Here is a 17367-nt window from a genome sequence, read left to right on the forward strand (position 1 = left end):
TTCAACATTAAATCAACACCAAATGTCACCTGTCATTGGATTTAGGTTGCCAGTTCGTGAAAAATTAAAAATACCTGATGTTCATGGCTTTTTACAAATCCAATCAGTTTTCCACATTGATCAAACATCATCACATGGATTTGTTTTGTTAATGACATGGAAACAAAGTTTATTCAACCAGTGGGAGGTTTGTAAATGACCCCAGGAAAATAAAAGAAAGAACTCTTCATTGAGACAATGATAAACAGCAATCCGTGGGAGAGTTGAGGTGGATATTATAAAATAAGGATCTGCTGGTGTCCAAGTCAAACCAAGATTCTCGATTTCTGAGCTCAGAGAGAATAACAGAATTACACAGCGCAGTGGAGACAGTCTAAATTCCTGAAGCATTGGGTGATGAGCACATATCTTTATTGTTTCCTGTTCCTGGGAGGGACTTTATTCATACAAGGACGCAGGTGCAGCTGGTTTGCAACACAGGATGATACTCCCAGGAACAGGAGATTATAATAGGACAGTTTCACAAGGTTAGTCTGTGGTGGTTAATTTCTGTGTTACCAAATGAGGAGAGACAAACTTCACACACCAATCAGAGTTATACTTAAACTACATCTTTTATAATAAGATCTTTGCAATGACTTTCAACAATTCACTATTTCTAATGAACCGTTGAGAGTGGCAACACAATGGCTACTGAGATCTTTTATAGCAAAGATCCACCCCCTAGTCGACATAAACCACATATATTAGGAACAGTTTACAAAGTGAGACTTTATAATGAGAAAGGAGTATCCCATAGCCAGATAGCATTCGCTATAATTTATCATTCAGTTTGGTCCCTAAAACGAGGTTCTAATCTCGTTCCTGGTACTTCATAGCACAAAAACACCAACTCATCCAATGGCATAACTCAATTGTCAACTCTAAATACTCCCATCTCAAGTAAAACCCCTTCTTGACCCCACTCCTGGACAAGCTCACTGAGGGGAGTGAGCCTCTAGGTCATACACTATCCCAGGATAAGTGCAACATCGGAGAGGCCATACAATGGTTCCAGACACTGCCATACACCTCCCCCCAATGCCAAAGGAGGCAGTGACTTGCGCACAGACATTGTGGAAACCAGTAATTGGTTCCCCATTAATCACACCATCCCTTCACATAGTTTAACAGATACATTCACATATGAAGTCAATGTTTCCTCCTGTCCTCTTCCCTTCCTGATATTCTGCATAGCACCAGGGACATGTGAAAGACAAGCCTGACCTCTCCCCTCTCTGGGCCCCAGGTGACTGAGCCCCAGCTGAGGGAAGAAGGGCAACTGCCATCACCAGAGTCCGAAGGGATACATTCTAATAACAAGTATATCACATGAGCATATTATGCAGATAAGAAATCTTAATTATCTATGTTACCCAACTAATTCTGATTCATCCACCACAAGTCACATACTCAGATATGTGGACACATACAATTAACATTTTGCAATACAGAGTCTGTGAACATTTTCATTTAATTAAATCATCAGTGGGCCAACATTGCAAATGAAAACAACGGAACAAATGCATCACATCCAAATATCACTTTATATCTGTGGTGCTGGAGGAAAGACACCCAGATACACACAAACACAGAGTTTAACCTGTTGAGGCTGGGGGCGCTGTTGTCACTATTTATGCTAATCGTGTAATTTTTGAAACGGCTTCCTACAAAATTCTTGATCGTACAATATGCATAGTATTATTATTATTGGATAGAAAACAGCCTATAGTTTCTATAGGAGTTTAAATTTTGTCTCTAAGTGGAACAGAACCCATTCTACAGCAATTTCCCTGACATGGAGTCAGATTTCAGAAATTTTGGCCACTGTTCTGGAGTCAGTTTTAAAGCCAATGTTATTCCTATGAGTATACGGACACTGCTTACATCTTCCCCTGGATGCCTTTACGTGATGACGATTTGAATGGGGTCGATTGCGCGTTCACAGGCACTATAAATTAAAAAACCCTGTAGCTAGTCACTCTTTTGGAGCTGCGTCATGCGCCTGGAGGACACCGACCCGCACCTGTTCCAAGCATTAGTGTTGGGAGTAATCTTTCTCCGGTCATGTTAAGACTCGTTATAGGAGTTAAAAACATCATAAGGTAGTTAATTTAAAGCGTTTTATAGCAATTTATATCCGTTTAGTGCGATTTTGGGACATTTATTTCTGAAACGCTGTGAATCGCTGGGCACGCTTCCAGTTCATGCTGAACGCAGTTGGCATTTCCACATGGCAAGAGGACAGCTTTCCACCAAAAGACGATTAGACCCAAGAAAGGATCCTTTGCCCAAGATACTGATGGAAGAACAGCTCAAAGTAGGAAATTTGTATTATGATAAATCGTGTTTCTGTCGAAAAATGTTAGTGGCTTAGGACGCCATGTTTTTTGACGTAGCTTCGCTTGGCGCAAACTGTATTGAAAAGTAAGGATAATTTAAAAAATGTAATTCCGCGATTGTATTAAGAATTAAATTGTCTATCAATCGCTGTCCACCCTATATTTTTTAGTCACGTTTATGAGTATTTATGTATACGAGTAGATCACTGTCTAATATGGCGCACGGACATTTTCTCACCAGCTGGGCTACTTTCCCCATTGTCTAACCATGATTTTGGTGGCTAAATATGCACATTTTCGAACAAACTATATGCATGTTGTAATGTGATGTTACAGGGGTGTCATCTGAAGAATTCTGAGAAGGTTAGTGAAAAAAATAATATATTTTGGCGATGTTTACGTTATCGCTCACTTTGGCTAGAATTAATGCTGGGGTAATGTTTGCACATGTGCTATGCTAATATAACGATTTATTGTGTTTTCGCTGTAAGACACTTAGAAAATCTGAAATATTGTCTGTATTCACAGGATCTGTGTCTTTCGATTAGTGTATGCTGTGTATTTTTACGAAATGTTTGATGATTAGTAAGTAGGTAAACACGTTGCTCTATGTAGTTATTCTAGCCCATTTGTGACGGTGGGTGCAATTGTAACCTATGCCATCTACCTGAAATATGCACATTTTTCTAACAAAACCTATCCCATACCATAAATATGTTAGACTGTCATCTGATGAGTTATTTTCTTGGTTAGGGGCTATAAATATCTTAGTTTAGCCGAATTGGTGATAGCTACTGGTGTTGGTGGACAAATAAGGTAGATAGATTTACATCTTTACATATTGTGTCTTCCCTGTAAAACATTTTAAAAATCGGACATGTTGGCTGGATTCACAAGATCTGTGTCTTTCATTAGCTGTATTGGACTTTAATGTGTGAAAGTTAAATATTTAAAAAATATATTTTTTTGGAATTTCGCGGCACTGGTTTTTCAGTGGGGGTACGGGGGGAGTGCCGCTAGCGGCACCCTCATCCTAGACAGGTTAAAAAAGGACCATTTAAACACATGAAATCTGACCTACTCTATATTCAAACTGACATACTCCATATTCAATTCATGTTTTCTAATAAAAACATACAAATATATGTTTTAGTATACTTTGTACAATTCAAGATCATATGGTAAAAACAGGTAATCATTATCAGTCAACAATATAAGACAGCAAGTCCCCTGTGTGTATTCTCTCATGCCGTTTCAGCTCCCCCGGATGGTTGAAACTCCATCCACATTGGGAGCAGTGGTAAGGCTTCTCCCTGTGTGTATTCTCTCATGTTTGTTCAGGTGTCCTTTCTGGTTAAAATGCTTTCCACACTGGGAGCAGTGGTAAGGCTTCTCCCCTGTGTGTATTCTCTCGTGCCGTTCCAGATCCCCCGGCCGGTTGAAACCCTTTCCACATTGGGAGCAATGGTAAGGCTTCTCCCCTGTGTGTATTCTCTCGTGCCGTTCCAGATCCCCCGGCCGGTTGAAACACTTTCCACATTGGGAGCAATGGTAAGGCTTCTCCCCGGTGTGTATTCTCTCATGTTGTTTCAGGTTCCCTAACTTGTTAAACCACTTTACACAGTGGGAACACTGGTGTCTTCTTGTTGGTTTGGACGTCCCTGGCTCTGGTTCCTCTGAGTCTGGTCTTTCTCCTGCCAAAGACAGTGTGTTTTAAAAAAAAAGAGACCTGAATGAAACCTCCACATGATAAATAGGCCTTGCTACGAGGGTAAATCCTAATCAGATCGCTCAATAACCTAAGGCCAGTTTTAACAATCTTGGTGTGATTTTAAAACAAATGTTATAGAGTTTCCTGGTAATTACTGATAATGTTAACATTACTTTTTTATTCATTCTGCTTTACAAGTCAGAACACAAAAAACTAAACCGTTCTTGGACACTCAAGACACAGACGTCGCTTAACTTCTTATGGCTGCAGGGGGCGTATTGACTAACTTGGAAAAATGTGCCCATTTCAAACGGCCTCGTACTCAATTCTTGCTCGTACAATATGCATATTATTATTACTATTGGATAGAAAACACTCTCTAGTTTCTAAAACCGTTTGAATTATTTCTCTGAGTGAAACAGAACTCCTTCTGCAGCCTTCTCCTTCCTGACAGGAAGTGAGTTTCTGAAATCGGAGGTCTCTGTTCAAGAGCTTGCCTATAAATGGACATGACACGTATTGAGATGCATACATGTCATACACCTTCCCCTAGATGTCAAGCGGAAGTGAGCGAAGAAATGAGTGGATTATCTTGCTCTGAAGTGGAATAAATCCTCTTGGAATGACTGGTCCGCCGTTTCCTGTATTTTCGAAAGCGCGAAGTTGAACCTGGAATCGCCTTCTGGAAAACCGTCGTTATAGGCGAATACTATCTGCGGCTTTGATTTTATTTGATACATGTCACAATATCATCGTAAAGTATGTTTAATCAACATAGGTTTATTAGATTATTGAAATGTATTCAGGGCGTTAGGCGTGTTGCGTTGTTTGACTTTGTTCACGAAGGAGAGCTTAGCACCACTTGGCCAGTGCGCTTGCTAATTCAAGAGGGAAAGAAGTCGTTCTTATTCCAAACAACGACGGTTCTGGACAAAGGACTCCTTGTACAACATTCTGATGGAAGACCACCAAAAGTAGGACCCATTTTGGGATGCTATTTCATATATCTGTCGAACTGTGTTATCGGTACCGTTTGCCTTGAAGCAATGCTGTTGTGTGTTAGCTATTGTAGTAAGCTAATATAACGCTATATTGTGTTTTCGCTGTAAAACACTTCAGAAAAAACAGAAATATTGGCTGGATTCACAAGATGTTTATCTTTCATTTGATGTACACCATGTATTTTTCATAAATGTTTTATGATGAGTATTTATGTATTTCACGTTGCTCTCTGTAATTATTCTGGCTGCTTTGCTGCTATTTTTGATGGTGGCTGCAATGTAAAACTATGATTTATACCTCAAATATGCACATTTTCGAACAAAACATAAATGTATTGTATAACATGTTATAAGACTGTCATCTGATGAAGTTGTTCAAGGTTAGTGATTCATTTTATCTCTATTTTGTCGGTTTTGTGAAAGCTACCTATGCGGTGGAAACATGGTGAAAATATGCGGTTGTGTGTTTGGCTATTGTGGTTAGCTAATAGAAATACATAGTGTTTTCGCTGTAAAACATTTTAAAAATCGGAAATGATGGCTGGATTCACAAGATGTTTATCTTTCATTTGCTGTATTGGACTTGTGATTTCATGAAAATTATCTTATATGATATCCCTGTCCCGTTAGGCTAGGCTAGTCAGCTTTTTTGATGAGGAGGATCCCGGATCCGGGAGGGTGATGAAGTAGAGGTTTTAAGGTTACAGTTATGAAAACGTAGGACTCTAAAGAGGCCTTTCTACTGACTCTGAAAAACACCAAAAGAAAGATGCCCAGGGTCCCTGCTCATCTGCGTGAACGTGCCTTAGGCATGCTGCAAGGAGGCATGAGGACTGCAGATGTGGCCAGGGCAATAAATTGTAATGTCCGTACTGTGAGACGCCTAAGACAGCGCTACAGGGAGACAGGACGGATAGCGTATCGTCCTCGCAGTGGCAGACCACGTGTAACAACACCCGCACAGGACCGGTACATCCGAACATCACACCTACAGGTACAGGATGGCAACAACAACTGCCCAAGTTACACCAGGAACGCATAATCCCTACATTGGTGCTCAGACTAGAGGTCCAACCGATTATGATTTTTCACCGCTGATACCGATTATTGGAGGACCAAAAAAAGCCGATACCGATTAATCGGCCGATTATTTTTATTTTATTTGTAATAATGAAAATTACAACAATACTGAATGAACACTTATTTTAACTTAATATAATACATCAATAAAATCTATAAATAATGAAACGTGTTCAATTTGGTTTAAATTATGCAAAAACAAAGTGTTGGAGAAGAAAGTAAATGTGCAATATGTGCTATGTAAGAAAGCTAACGTTTCAGTTCCTTGCTCAGAACATGAGAACATATGAAAGATATTTCCCTCTATACCATTTGTATTTCATTAACCTTTGACTATTGGATGTTCTTATAGGCACTTTAGTATTGCAAGTGTAACAGTATAGCTTCCGTCCCTCTCCTCGCTCCTCCCTGGGCTCGAACCAGCAACACAACGACAACAGCCACCATCGAAGCAGCGCTACCCATGCAGAGCAAGGGGAACAACTACTAGAAGGCTCAGAGCGAGTGACGTTTAAAACGCTATTAGCGCGCGCTAACTAGCTAGCCATTTCTCTTCGGCTACACCAGCCTCATCTCGGGAGTTGATAGGCTTGAAGTCATAAACAGCGCAATGCTTGACGCACAACAAAGAGCAGCTGGCAAAACGCACAAAAGTGCTTTTTGAATGAATGCTTACGCGCCTGCTTCTGCCTACCACCGTTCAGTCAGAAACGTAGATACTTGTATGCTTGTATGCTCAGTCAGATTATATGCAACGCAGGACACGCTAGATAATACCTAGTAATATCATCAACCATGTGTAGTTAACTAGTGGTTATGATTGATTGTTTTTTATAAGATAAGTTTAATGCTAGCTAGCAACTTACCTTGGCTTACTGCATTTGCGTAACAGGCAGTCTCCTTGTGGAGTGGAACGAGATAGAAGCAGGTCGTTATTGCGTTGGACTAGTTAACTGTAATGTTGCAAGATTGGAAACCCCGGGCTGACAAGGTGAAAATCTGTCGTTCTGCCCCTGAACAAGGCAGTTAACTCACCGTTCCTAGGCCGTCATTGAAAATAAGAATGTGTTCTTAACTGACTTGCCTAGTTAATTAAAGGTAGCAAAAAAAAAAAAATGGGCAAATCGGCACCCAAAAATACCGATTTACGATTATGAAAACTTTAAATCGGCCCTAATTAATTGACCATTCCGATTAATCGGTCGACCTCTAGCTCAGACAGTCCAGCCTCTCTCATTCAATTGTGGACAAAGGGCTTGTAGGCCTGTTGAAAGGCAGGTCCTCACCAGACATCACCGGCAACAACGTCGCCTCTGGGCACAAACCCACCGTCACTGGACCAGACAGGACTGGCAAAAAGTGCTTTTCACTAACAAGTCGCGGTTCTGTCTCTAGGGGTGATGGTCGGATTCACGTTTATCGTCGGATTCGCGTTTATCGTTGAAGGAATGAGCGTTACACCGAGGCCTGCACTTTGGAGCGGGATCGATTTGTAGGTGGAGGGGCCGTCATGGTCTGGGGCGGTGTGTCACAGCATCAACAGACTGAGCTTGTTGTCATTGCAGGCAATCTCAACGCTGTGCGTTACAGGGAAGACATCCTCCTCCCTCATGTGGTACCCTTCCTGCAGGCTCATCCTGACATGACCCTCCAGCATGACAATGCCACCAGCCATACTGCTCCTTCTGTGCATGATTTCCTGCAAGACAGGAATGTTAGTGTTCTGCCATGGCCAGCGAAGAGCCCGGATCTCAATCCCATTGCGCACGTCTGGGACCTGTTGGATCAGAGGGTGAGAGCTAGGGCCATTCCCACCAGAAATGTCCGGGAACTTGCAGGTGCCTTAGTGGAAGAGTGGGGTAACATCTCACAGCAAGTACTGTCAAATCTGGTGCAGTCCATGAGGAGGAGATGCACTGCAGTACTTAACCTGTTTGGGATAAGGGGGGAGCATTTTCACGTTCGGATGAAAAGCGTTCCCAGAGAAAACGTTCTGCTACTCAGGCCCAGAAGCTAATATATGCATATTATTAGTAATATTGGATAGAAAACACTCTGAAGTTTCTAAAACTGTTTGAATTATGTCTGAGTATAACAGAACTCAAATGGCAGGCAAAAACCTGAGAAAAATCCAACCAGGAAATGGGAAATCTGAGGTTTGTAGTTTTCAACTCATTGCCTATCGAATGTACAGTGTCTATGGGGTCATATTGCACTTCCTAAGGCTTCCACTAGATGTCAACAGTCTTAGAACATTGTTTGATGCTTCTACTGTGAAGGAGGGGGGAATGAGAGCTGTTTCAACCAGAGATCTGCCAGAGTGGCATGAGCTGATCACGCGCCTACAAGTGAGAGCGACCAGCATTCCATTGCATTTCTAAAGACAAAGGAATTCTCTGGTTGGAACATTATTGAAGATTTATGTTAAAAACATCCTAAAGATTGATTCTATACATCGTTTGACATTTTTCTATGAACTTTAATATACATTTTTGAACTTTTCATCAGAACTTTCGCCTGGACTTGCCCGCGCCTCATGAGTTTGGATTTGTTTACCAAACGCGCTAACAAAAGGAGGTATTTGGACATAAATGATGGACTTTATCGAAGAAAACAAACATTTATTGTTGAACTAGGATTCCTGGGAGAGCATTCTGATGAAGATCATCAAAGTGAATATTTAAAACGCTATTTCTGACTCAACAACATGGCGGGTATCTGCATGGCTTGTGTCTGAGCGCCGTACTCGGATTATTGCATGGTTTGCTTTTTCCGTAAAGCTTTTTTGAAATCTGACACAGCGGTTGCATTTACATTTACATTACATTTAAGTCATTTAGCAGACGCTCTTATCCAGAGCGACTTACAAATTGGTGAATTCACCTTATGATATCCAGTGGAACAACCACTTCACATTAGTGCATCTAATTATTTTAAGGGGGGGGGGGGGGGGGGTAGCTTGGATGAAAGGTGCCCATATCAAACGGCCTGCTCCTCAGTCATAGTTGCGAATATTTGCATATTATTATTAGTATTGGATAGAAAACACTCTAAAGTTTCTAAAACTGTTTGAATTATGTCTGTGAGAACTCATATTGGCAGGCAAAATCCTCAGTTGAAATCAAAACAGGAAGTCAGAAATCTGAGCTTGTATGTATTCACCAGAGTCCCTAAAGAAATTCCCTTGAGATATGAGTTTGCACTGCCTATGGGTTCCACTAGATGTCAACCATCAATATAAATTATAATGAGACTTCTATGATGTTATGGGAGAGAATGAGAGCAGAATCAGTCAGGTGTCCATCAAGCAGCCATTTTCTGATCATGCTTTTTCCTCATGGGAGTCACTTGCGTTCCATTTATCACGAAGACAAGAAAGAATACTCATGTTGGAACTTTATTGAAGCTATATGTTAAAAACATCCTAATGATTGATTGTGTACTTAGTTTGAAATGTTTCTTCGACCGGTAATATCACTTTTTGTCCGATATAACGCTGACCAGAATTAGTGTTTGGATATGTAAACCAGACGCGCTAACAAAAGAAGGTATTTAGACATAAATAACAGATAATTTTTCGAACAAAACAAACATTTATTGTGGACCTGGGATTCCTGGTGTGCTTTCTGATGTAGATCATCAAAGGGAATATTTATCATATATTTTCTTGTTTATGTTGACGCCATCTTTGCGGCTCTGGTGTTTTACTTTTGAGCGCCGTCTCAGATTATAGCGTGGGTTTCTTTTTCCGTAAAGTTTTTTTTAAATCTGACACAGCGGTTGCATTTACATTTACATTACATTTAAGTCATTTAGCAGACGCTCTTATCCAGAGCGACTTACAAATTGGTGCATTCACCTTATGATATCCAGTGGAACAACCACTTTACATTAGTGCATCTAATTATTTTAAGGGGGGGGTTAGAAGGATTACTTTATCCTATCCTTGGTATTCCTTAAAGAGGTGGGGTTTCAGGTGTCTCCGGAAGGTGGTGATTGACTCCGCTGACCTGGCGTCGTGAGGGAGTTTGTTCCACCATTGGGGTGCCAGAGCAGCGAACAGTTTTGACTGGGCTGAGCGGGAACTGTACTGCATTAAGGAGAGGTATATCTATAATTCCATGTGTAAAACTTGTATTATCATCTATTTATGATGAGTATTTCTGTTGAAACGATGTGGCTATACAAAGTCACTTGATGTTTTTGCAACTAGTGAATCTAGTCGCCTCAATGTAAACTCAGATTTTTTATATAAATATGAATTTAATCAAACAAAACATGCATGTATTGTGTAACATGAAGTCCTATGAGTGTCATCTGATGAAAATAATCGAAGGTTAGTGATTCATTTTATCCTTATTCAGGATTTTGTGAAGCTATCTTTAGCTGGAAAAAATGGCTGTGATTATTGTGGTTTTGTGGTGACCTAACATAATCGTTTGTAGTGCTTTCGCTGAAAAGCCTATTTGAAATCGGACACTTTGGTGGGATTAACAACAAGATTACCTTTAAAATGATATAAGACACATGAATGTCTGAGGAATTTTTATTATGAGATTTCAGTTTTTTTAATTTGGCGCCCTGCACTTTCACTGGCTGTTGTCATATCATCCCGTTACCGGGATTGCAGCCATAAGAAGTTTTAAGACTCCATCATGTTTCATCATTAGATGCTAAAGTCCTCCTTTAAGACCCTATCATGTTTAGAATGTGTCTGGAAGCGCTACTCTATCTATCCTACTCTCATCCATTCGGTTTGAATAATATTTAATAAGAATAATAATGTTATAATACGTAATAACTAACTTTAATAACTAGGGTTAATACCTGCCTGGCTCCCCAACAAAATCTTTATCTTTACCCCCCTCTAACAATACCGCTATAGAATTAGCATAGTAGGCCATGTAACTTAAGGTCATCTGAAATTTTTAGGACTAACTAACTATTCCTTGCCACCCATTCTGAAACGCACTGCAGCTCTTTGTTAAGTGTTGCTGTCATTTCAGTTGCCGTGGTAGCTGACGTGTACAGTGTTGAGTCATCCGCATACATAGACACACTGGCTTTACTCAAATGTCGTTGGCATGTCGTTGGTAAAGATTGAAACAAGCAGGTGCCAAACAGCTGCCCTGTGGAATTCCTAATTCTACCTTGATTTTGTTGTACAGGCTTCCATTAAAGAACACTCTCTGTGTTCTGTTAGACAGGTAGCTCTGGGGCGGCAGGTAGCCTAGTGGTTAGAGCGTTAGGCCAGTAACCAAAAGGTTGCTGGATCGAATCCCCGAGCTGACATGGTAAAACTCCGTCGTTCTGTCCCTGAACAAGACAGTTAACCCACTGTTCCTAGGCCGTCATTGAAAATAAGAATTTGTTCTTAACCAACTTGCCTAGTTAAATAAAGGTTACATTTTTTTTAAAGCTCTTTATCCACAATATAGCAGGGGGTGTAAAGCCATATGTTTTTTTTCAGCAGCAGACTATGATCGATACTGTCAAAAGTCGCAATGAAGTCTAACAAAACAGCCCAAACAATATTTCTATCGTCATCAACTTCTCTCAGCCAATCAGTCATTTGTAAGTGCTATGCTTATTGAATGTCCTTCCCTATAAGCTGAAAGTCTCAATTTGTTAACTGTAAAATAGCATTGTATCTGGCCAATCTATTTTTTCCAAAAAATGTAAGGGTTGGTAATACGCTGATTGGTCGGCTATTTAAGCCAGTAAAGGGAGCTTTACTATTCTTGGTTAGTGGAATGACTTTAGCTTCCCTCCAGGCCTGAGGGCACACACTTTCTAGTAGGCTTACATTAAAGACAAGGCAAATACAGTATATCACGAAAGTGAGTACGCCCCTCACATTTTTGTAAATATTTGGGTATATCTTTTCATGTGACAACACTGAAGAAATGACACTTTGCTACAATGTAAAGTAGTGAGTGTACAGCTTGTATAACAGTGTAAATTTGCTGTCCCCTCAAAATAACTCACACAGCCATTAATGTCTAAACCGCTGGCAACAAAAGCGAGTACACCCCTAAGTGAAAATGTCCAAATTGGGCCCAATTAGCCATTTTCCCTCCCCGGTGTCATGTGACTCTTTAGTGTTACAAGGTCTCAGGTGTGAATGGGGAGCAGGTGTGTTAAATTTGGTGTCATCGCTCTCACACTCCCTCATACTGACTGGTCACTGGAAGTTCAACATGGCACCTCATGGCAAAAAAATCTCTGAGGATCTGAAAAAAATATTTGTTGATCTACATAAAGATGGCCTGGGCTATAAGAAGATTGCCAAGATCCTGAAACTGAGCTGCAGCACGGTGGCCAAGACCATACAGAGGTTTAACTGGACAGGTTCCACTCAGAACAGGCCTCGCCATGGTCGACCAAAGAAGTTGAGTGCACGTGCTTGGCGTATATCCAGAGGTTGTCTTTGGGAAATAGACGTATGAGGGCTGCCAGCATTGCTGCAGAGGTTGAAGGGGTGGGGGGTCAGCCTGTCAGTGCTCAGACCATACACCGTACACTGCATCAAATTGGTCTGCATGGCTGTGGTCCCAGAAGGAAGCCTCTTCTAAAGATGATGCACAAGAAAGCCCGCAAACAGTTTGCTGAAGACAAGCAGACTAAGGACATGGATTACTGGAACCATGTCCTGTGGTCTGATGAGACCAAGATAAAAGTATTTGGTTCAGATGGTGTCAAGCGTGTGTAGCGGCAACCAGGTGAGGAGTACAAAGACAAGTGTGTCTTGCCTACAGTCAAGCATGGTGGTGAGGGTGTCATGGTCTGGGGCTGAATGAGTGCTGCCGGCACTGGGGAGCCACAGTTCATTGAGGGAACCATGAATGCCAACATGTACTGTGACATACTGAAGCAGAGCATGATCCCCTCCCTTCGGAGACTGGGCCGCAGGGCAGTATTCCAACATGATAACGACCCCAAATACACCTCCAAGACCACCACTGCCTTGCTAAAGAAGCTGAGGGTAAAGGTGATGGACTGGCAAAGCATGTCTCCAGACCTAAACCCTATTGAGCATCTGTGGGGCATCCTCAAACGGTAGGTGGAGGAGTGCAAGGTCTCTAACATCCACCAGCTCTGTGATGTCGTCATGGAGGAGTGGAAGAGGACTCAAGTGTCAACCTGTGAAGCTCTGGTGAACTCCATGCCCAAGAGGGTTAAGGCAGTGCTGGAAAATGATGGTGGCCATACAAAATATTGACACTTTGGGACCAATTTGGATATTTTCACTTAGGGGTGTACTCACTTCTGTTGCCAGCGGTTTAGACATTAATGGCTGTGTGTTGAGTTATTTTGAGGGGACAGCAAATGTACACTGTTATACAAGCTGTACACTCACTACTTTACATTGTAGCAAAGTGTCATTTCTTCAGTGTTGTCACATGAAAAGATATACCCAAATATTTACAAAAATGTGAGGGGCGTACTCACTTTTGGGATATACTGTAGGAGTCGCAATATCGGCCGCTATTATCCTCAATTTTCCATCCACGTTGTCAGACACCGGTGACATTGATTTTTTTCCCCAAAATTTAATTGAAGATGCTCCATTTTTTTTACTATCATTCTTCATGTCATTTATCTGTTTCATAGTGTAGTTTCTTCTTCTTTTTATTTAGTCACATGATTTCTCTATTTGCAATACGTTTGCCAATCAGTTATACAGCCAGACCTATTTGCCATCTCTTTAGCCAATTCATCATACCATTTTTTAATTCCTTACCAATCCACGTGGATTTAACAGTGTTTACAGTAATATTCTTAATGGGTGCATGCTGATTAGTAACTGGGATAAGCATTTTCAAATGTGTCAAGGGCAGCGTCTGGTTGCTCATCATTACACACCACGGACCAAAAAATATTATTTACATCAACAACATAGGAATCACTATAAAACTTATTGTACAAACTCTTTTACACAATATTAGGCCCAGCCTTTGGAACTGTGGTTTTCCTAGACATGGCTACTATATTGTGATCACTACATCTGATGGATCTGGATACTGCTTTCAAACACATTTCTGCAGCATTAGTAAAGATATGATCAAAACATGATGATTTCATTCCTCTACTGTTTGTAACTACCCTGGTAGGTTGACTGATAACCTGAACAAGGTTGACGGCACTGGTTACAGTTTGAAGCTTTCTCTTGAGTGGGCAGCCTGATCACAGCTTTCCTCCAGTATTAGTTCATTAATTAACAGTGCCTGGAGTTTAGTTTGCCTGTTCAACAGTCTTGTAAAGATAGGGGGGTTGACTGGGACAGGCAATGTAACATCCATGTTTTAAGGAAAAGTTTTTGTAAAACAAGCATCTTACATTGGATCATCTTTTAACTTTCTCTCTAAAGCTAACTTTCATCAAGGTTTTATATGGTCTATTGGTTTCTCTCTTTTCATTGGCAGAATCCTTTTTCAGTGTTATGATATTCATAACATCCATATCCACCAGTCTATCTTCCTGTCAACTAACATAACTCTGCTGGTTGTCCTGGTAACAGATACCAGTGGGCAGATCTATTGTATTTGTTCAAACTAAACTTCAGCACTTACTTTGATGTGTCAAATCTGATCCTTTCTTCTCTTCTTCTCCTCTCACAGTTCCACTCAGCCCCGTTGTTTTCCTGCAGTCCACCAGCAGCACAGACAACCTCTTCATACCCAGCAGTACGGCGCTACCGGGAGAGGCATGACACGGGGACTCCGAGAGGGAGGAAGGGCTAGCGTTGTCCTGGTAACCATAAAGAGGGGACACAGACACATATCATTATGGATGCTGATGTCATTGTTGTCATGAAGTGCTTTACAGAAACCCAGCCCAGACCCCGATAGAGCAAACTGTATGCTAGAACAAACCAAGCTGTACCATCTGGTGTTCTGATCTGGAGAGATTCTTCTCTGCCTCGTCAGCATCAGGATGTTGTTGAGGCTCCCCAAAGGATCCACGATAGTCACGTCTCTCTCCTGTGTGAACGAGAACAGCAAACAGACGTAAACTTATGACCATCTATTACAATCAAGAGGCATGAATATGTCTAAAATGGCCTTTTTTATCATGATTTTGTCAAATATTGTTTGTGTTGCAAATGTATAGGGTCAATTCCAATTCTCTCCACTGGGATTCTCTGCCTCTAACCCTAATACAGGGGCTAAGTCACTGGCTTACTGGTGCTCTTTCATGCCGTCCCTAGGAGGGGTGCGTCACTTGAGTGGGTTGAGTCACTGACGTGATCTTCCTGTCTGGGTTGGCGCCCCCCCTTGGGTTGTGCCGTGGTGGAGATCTTTACTCGGCCTCGTCTCAGGATGGTAAGTTGGTGGTTGAAGCTATCCCTCTAGTGGTGTGGGGGCTGTGCCTTGGCAAAATGGGTGGGGTTATATCCTTCCTGTTTGGCCCTGTCCGGGGCTATCATCGGATGGGGCCACAGTGTCTCCTAACCCCTCCCTTCTCAGCCTCCAGTATTTATGCTGCTCTCTAATTATCTCTTTCTTTCTCTCTCTCTGAGGACCTGAGCCCTAGGACCATGCCTCAGGACGACCTTACATGATGACTCCTTGCTGTCCCCAGTCCACCTGGCCGTGCTGCTGCTCCAGTTTCAACTGTTCTGCCTGCGGCTATGGAACCCTGACCTGTTCACCGGACGTGCTACCTGTCCCAGACCTGCTGTTTTCAACTCTCTAGAGACAGCAGGAGCGGTAGAGATACTCTTAATGATCGGCTATGAAAAGCCAACTGACATTTACTCCTGAGGTGCTGCACCCTCGACAACTACTGTGATTATTATTTGACCATGCTGGCCATTTATGAACATTTGAACATCTTGGCCATGTTCTGTTATAATCTCCACCCGGCACAGCCAGAAGAGGACTGGCCACCCCTCATAGCCTGGTTCCTCTCTAGGTTTCTTCCTAGGTTTTGGCCTTTCTAGGGAGTTTTTCCTAGCCACCGTGCTTCTACACCTGCATTGCTTGCTGTTTGGGGTTTTAGGCTGGGTTTCTGTACAGCACTTTGAGATATCAGCTGATGTACGAAGGGCTTTATAAATACATTTGATTTGATTTAGAATGCCCCGTTAAAACAATACATTATTTCAAGAACTCCATAGTGCCCTTGTTTTTAAGACAGTACTCACTGTTTGTAACCCGATCTTCAGCCTCCTCCTATTTCACTCCCAAAACGTCTTCCTCCTCTTTTATTGAGATAGCCTTCTCTTCCTCTTTTACTCGAAAAGGTTCTTCCTCTTCTTTCACTACATTCTCTTCTTGTATTGTTACGGCATCTTCCTCCTTTTTGATTCTGAAAGCTTCTACCTCCTCCTCTTCCACTTTGACAACCTTTTTCCCATCTTCCTCTTTCACTGTAATATTATCCTCTTCTTCTTTCAATGTGATAGCTTCCTCTTCCTCCTTTTTCATCCTGAAAGCTTCTTCCTCTCCTTTCACCAGAGCTTCTTTCTCCGTCGAGCTTATTGAACTCATGCTCCGGTCGATTAGCCTAGTGCATTATCAATTTACCACATTTGCTAATTTAACAAGCAAATTACGTTTAAATGAACTAGTAGATAAGTAAACAGAATTATATTCAAAACACTAAGAGTAAACTACAAAAGATTGGTCTAACGCGCTTCAATGTTTCAGTTTTACGTTCGCTAGCAAATCACCACGTTGGTTGAATCAGAAGCCTTTTGTCGCTGTTGAAGAAGCCTCCAGTTCCGTCCACTAGATTATACGTCACGCAAGCAGCATCCCCTGAAAGACTCAAATCGCCATCTGTTGACTGGAGTGGGTAACGCAGATTGGAAAAATATTAATTACAATGTTTATTCTTGCAAGCAATGTCATGAGAGGTAATACAATAAAACAAAAAGAGGTAATAAGAAATAAAAATAAACAGGTGTTATGTTTTCTCTTACTTCTTACAGCCAATACTTTACTCCAGGGCTGACCTGCCCATTAGGTAAGATTAGGTGACAGATTAAAGAGTTTTCTTTATTATGTCATAGTTATTCTGAACCCACTGCCTGCAAGTCGTCTAAATTAGCCTAAGTGATTTGTTTTTTCCTTCAACTTTCTGAAGAGGAAAAAGCCCTGAAATGCCCCTGTCTGAGTGCATTTGTCTACCACTATGTTTAGCTGTTATGCTAATGACAACCATCTTCTGGTTGATTAAAAAGCTT

At 41.5% G+C, this 17367-nt stretch overlaps 1 protein-coding gene across 1 annotated transcript; it reads right to left on the reverse strand.

The window, feature by feature from the left end:
• Positions 1 to 595: 595 nt before the first annotated feature.
• LOC129850378 (zinc finger protein 568-like) lies at positions 596 to 15049 on the reverse strand. The gene is made up of 2 exons (XM_055916828.1): positions 14747 to 15049; positions 596 to 4075 (listed from the first exon to the last, which is right to left on the reverse strand). The coding sequence occupies exons 1-2, from the start codon at positions 14850 to 14852 to the stop codon at positions 3636 to 3638; spliced, it is 546 nt and encodes a 181-aa protein (XP_055772803.1). The 5' UTR covers positions 14853 to 15049; the 3' UTR covers positions 596 to 3635.
• Between the last annotated feature and the right edge of the window lie 2318 nt (positions 15050 to 17367).

Source organism: Salvelinus fontinalis, unplaced genomic scaffold, assembly GCF_029448725.1.
Source record: "Salvelinus fontinalis isolate EN_2023a unplaced genomic scaffold, ASM2944872v1 scaffold_1985, whole genome shotgun sequence".
NCBI lineage: Eukaryota > Metazoa > Chordata > Actinopteri > Salmoniformes > Salmonidae > Salvelinus > Salvelinus fontinalis.

Bases quoted from the DNA above. Each gene is read 5' to 3' on its own strand.
- LOC129850378 (XM_055916828.1), bottom strand. From the start codon at position 14,852: ATGAAGAGGTTGTCTGTGCTGCTGGTGGACTGCAGGAAAACAACGGGG. The intron at 4,076-14,746 runs GTAAGTGCTGAA...TGTCTTTGGCAG, and splicing joins ATCAGATTTGACACATCAAA to GAGAAAGACCAGACTCAGAG.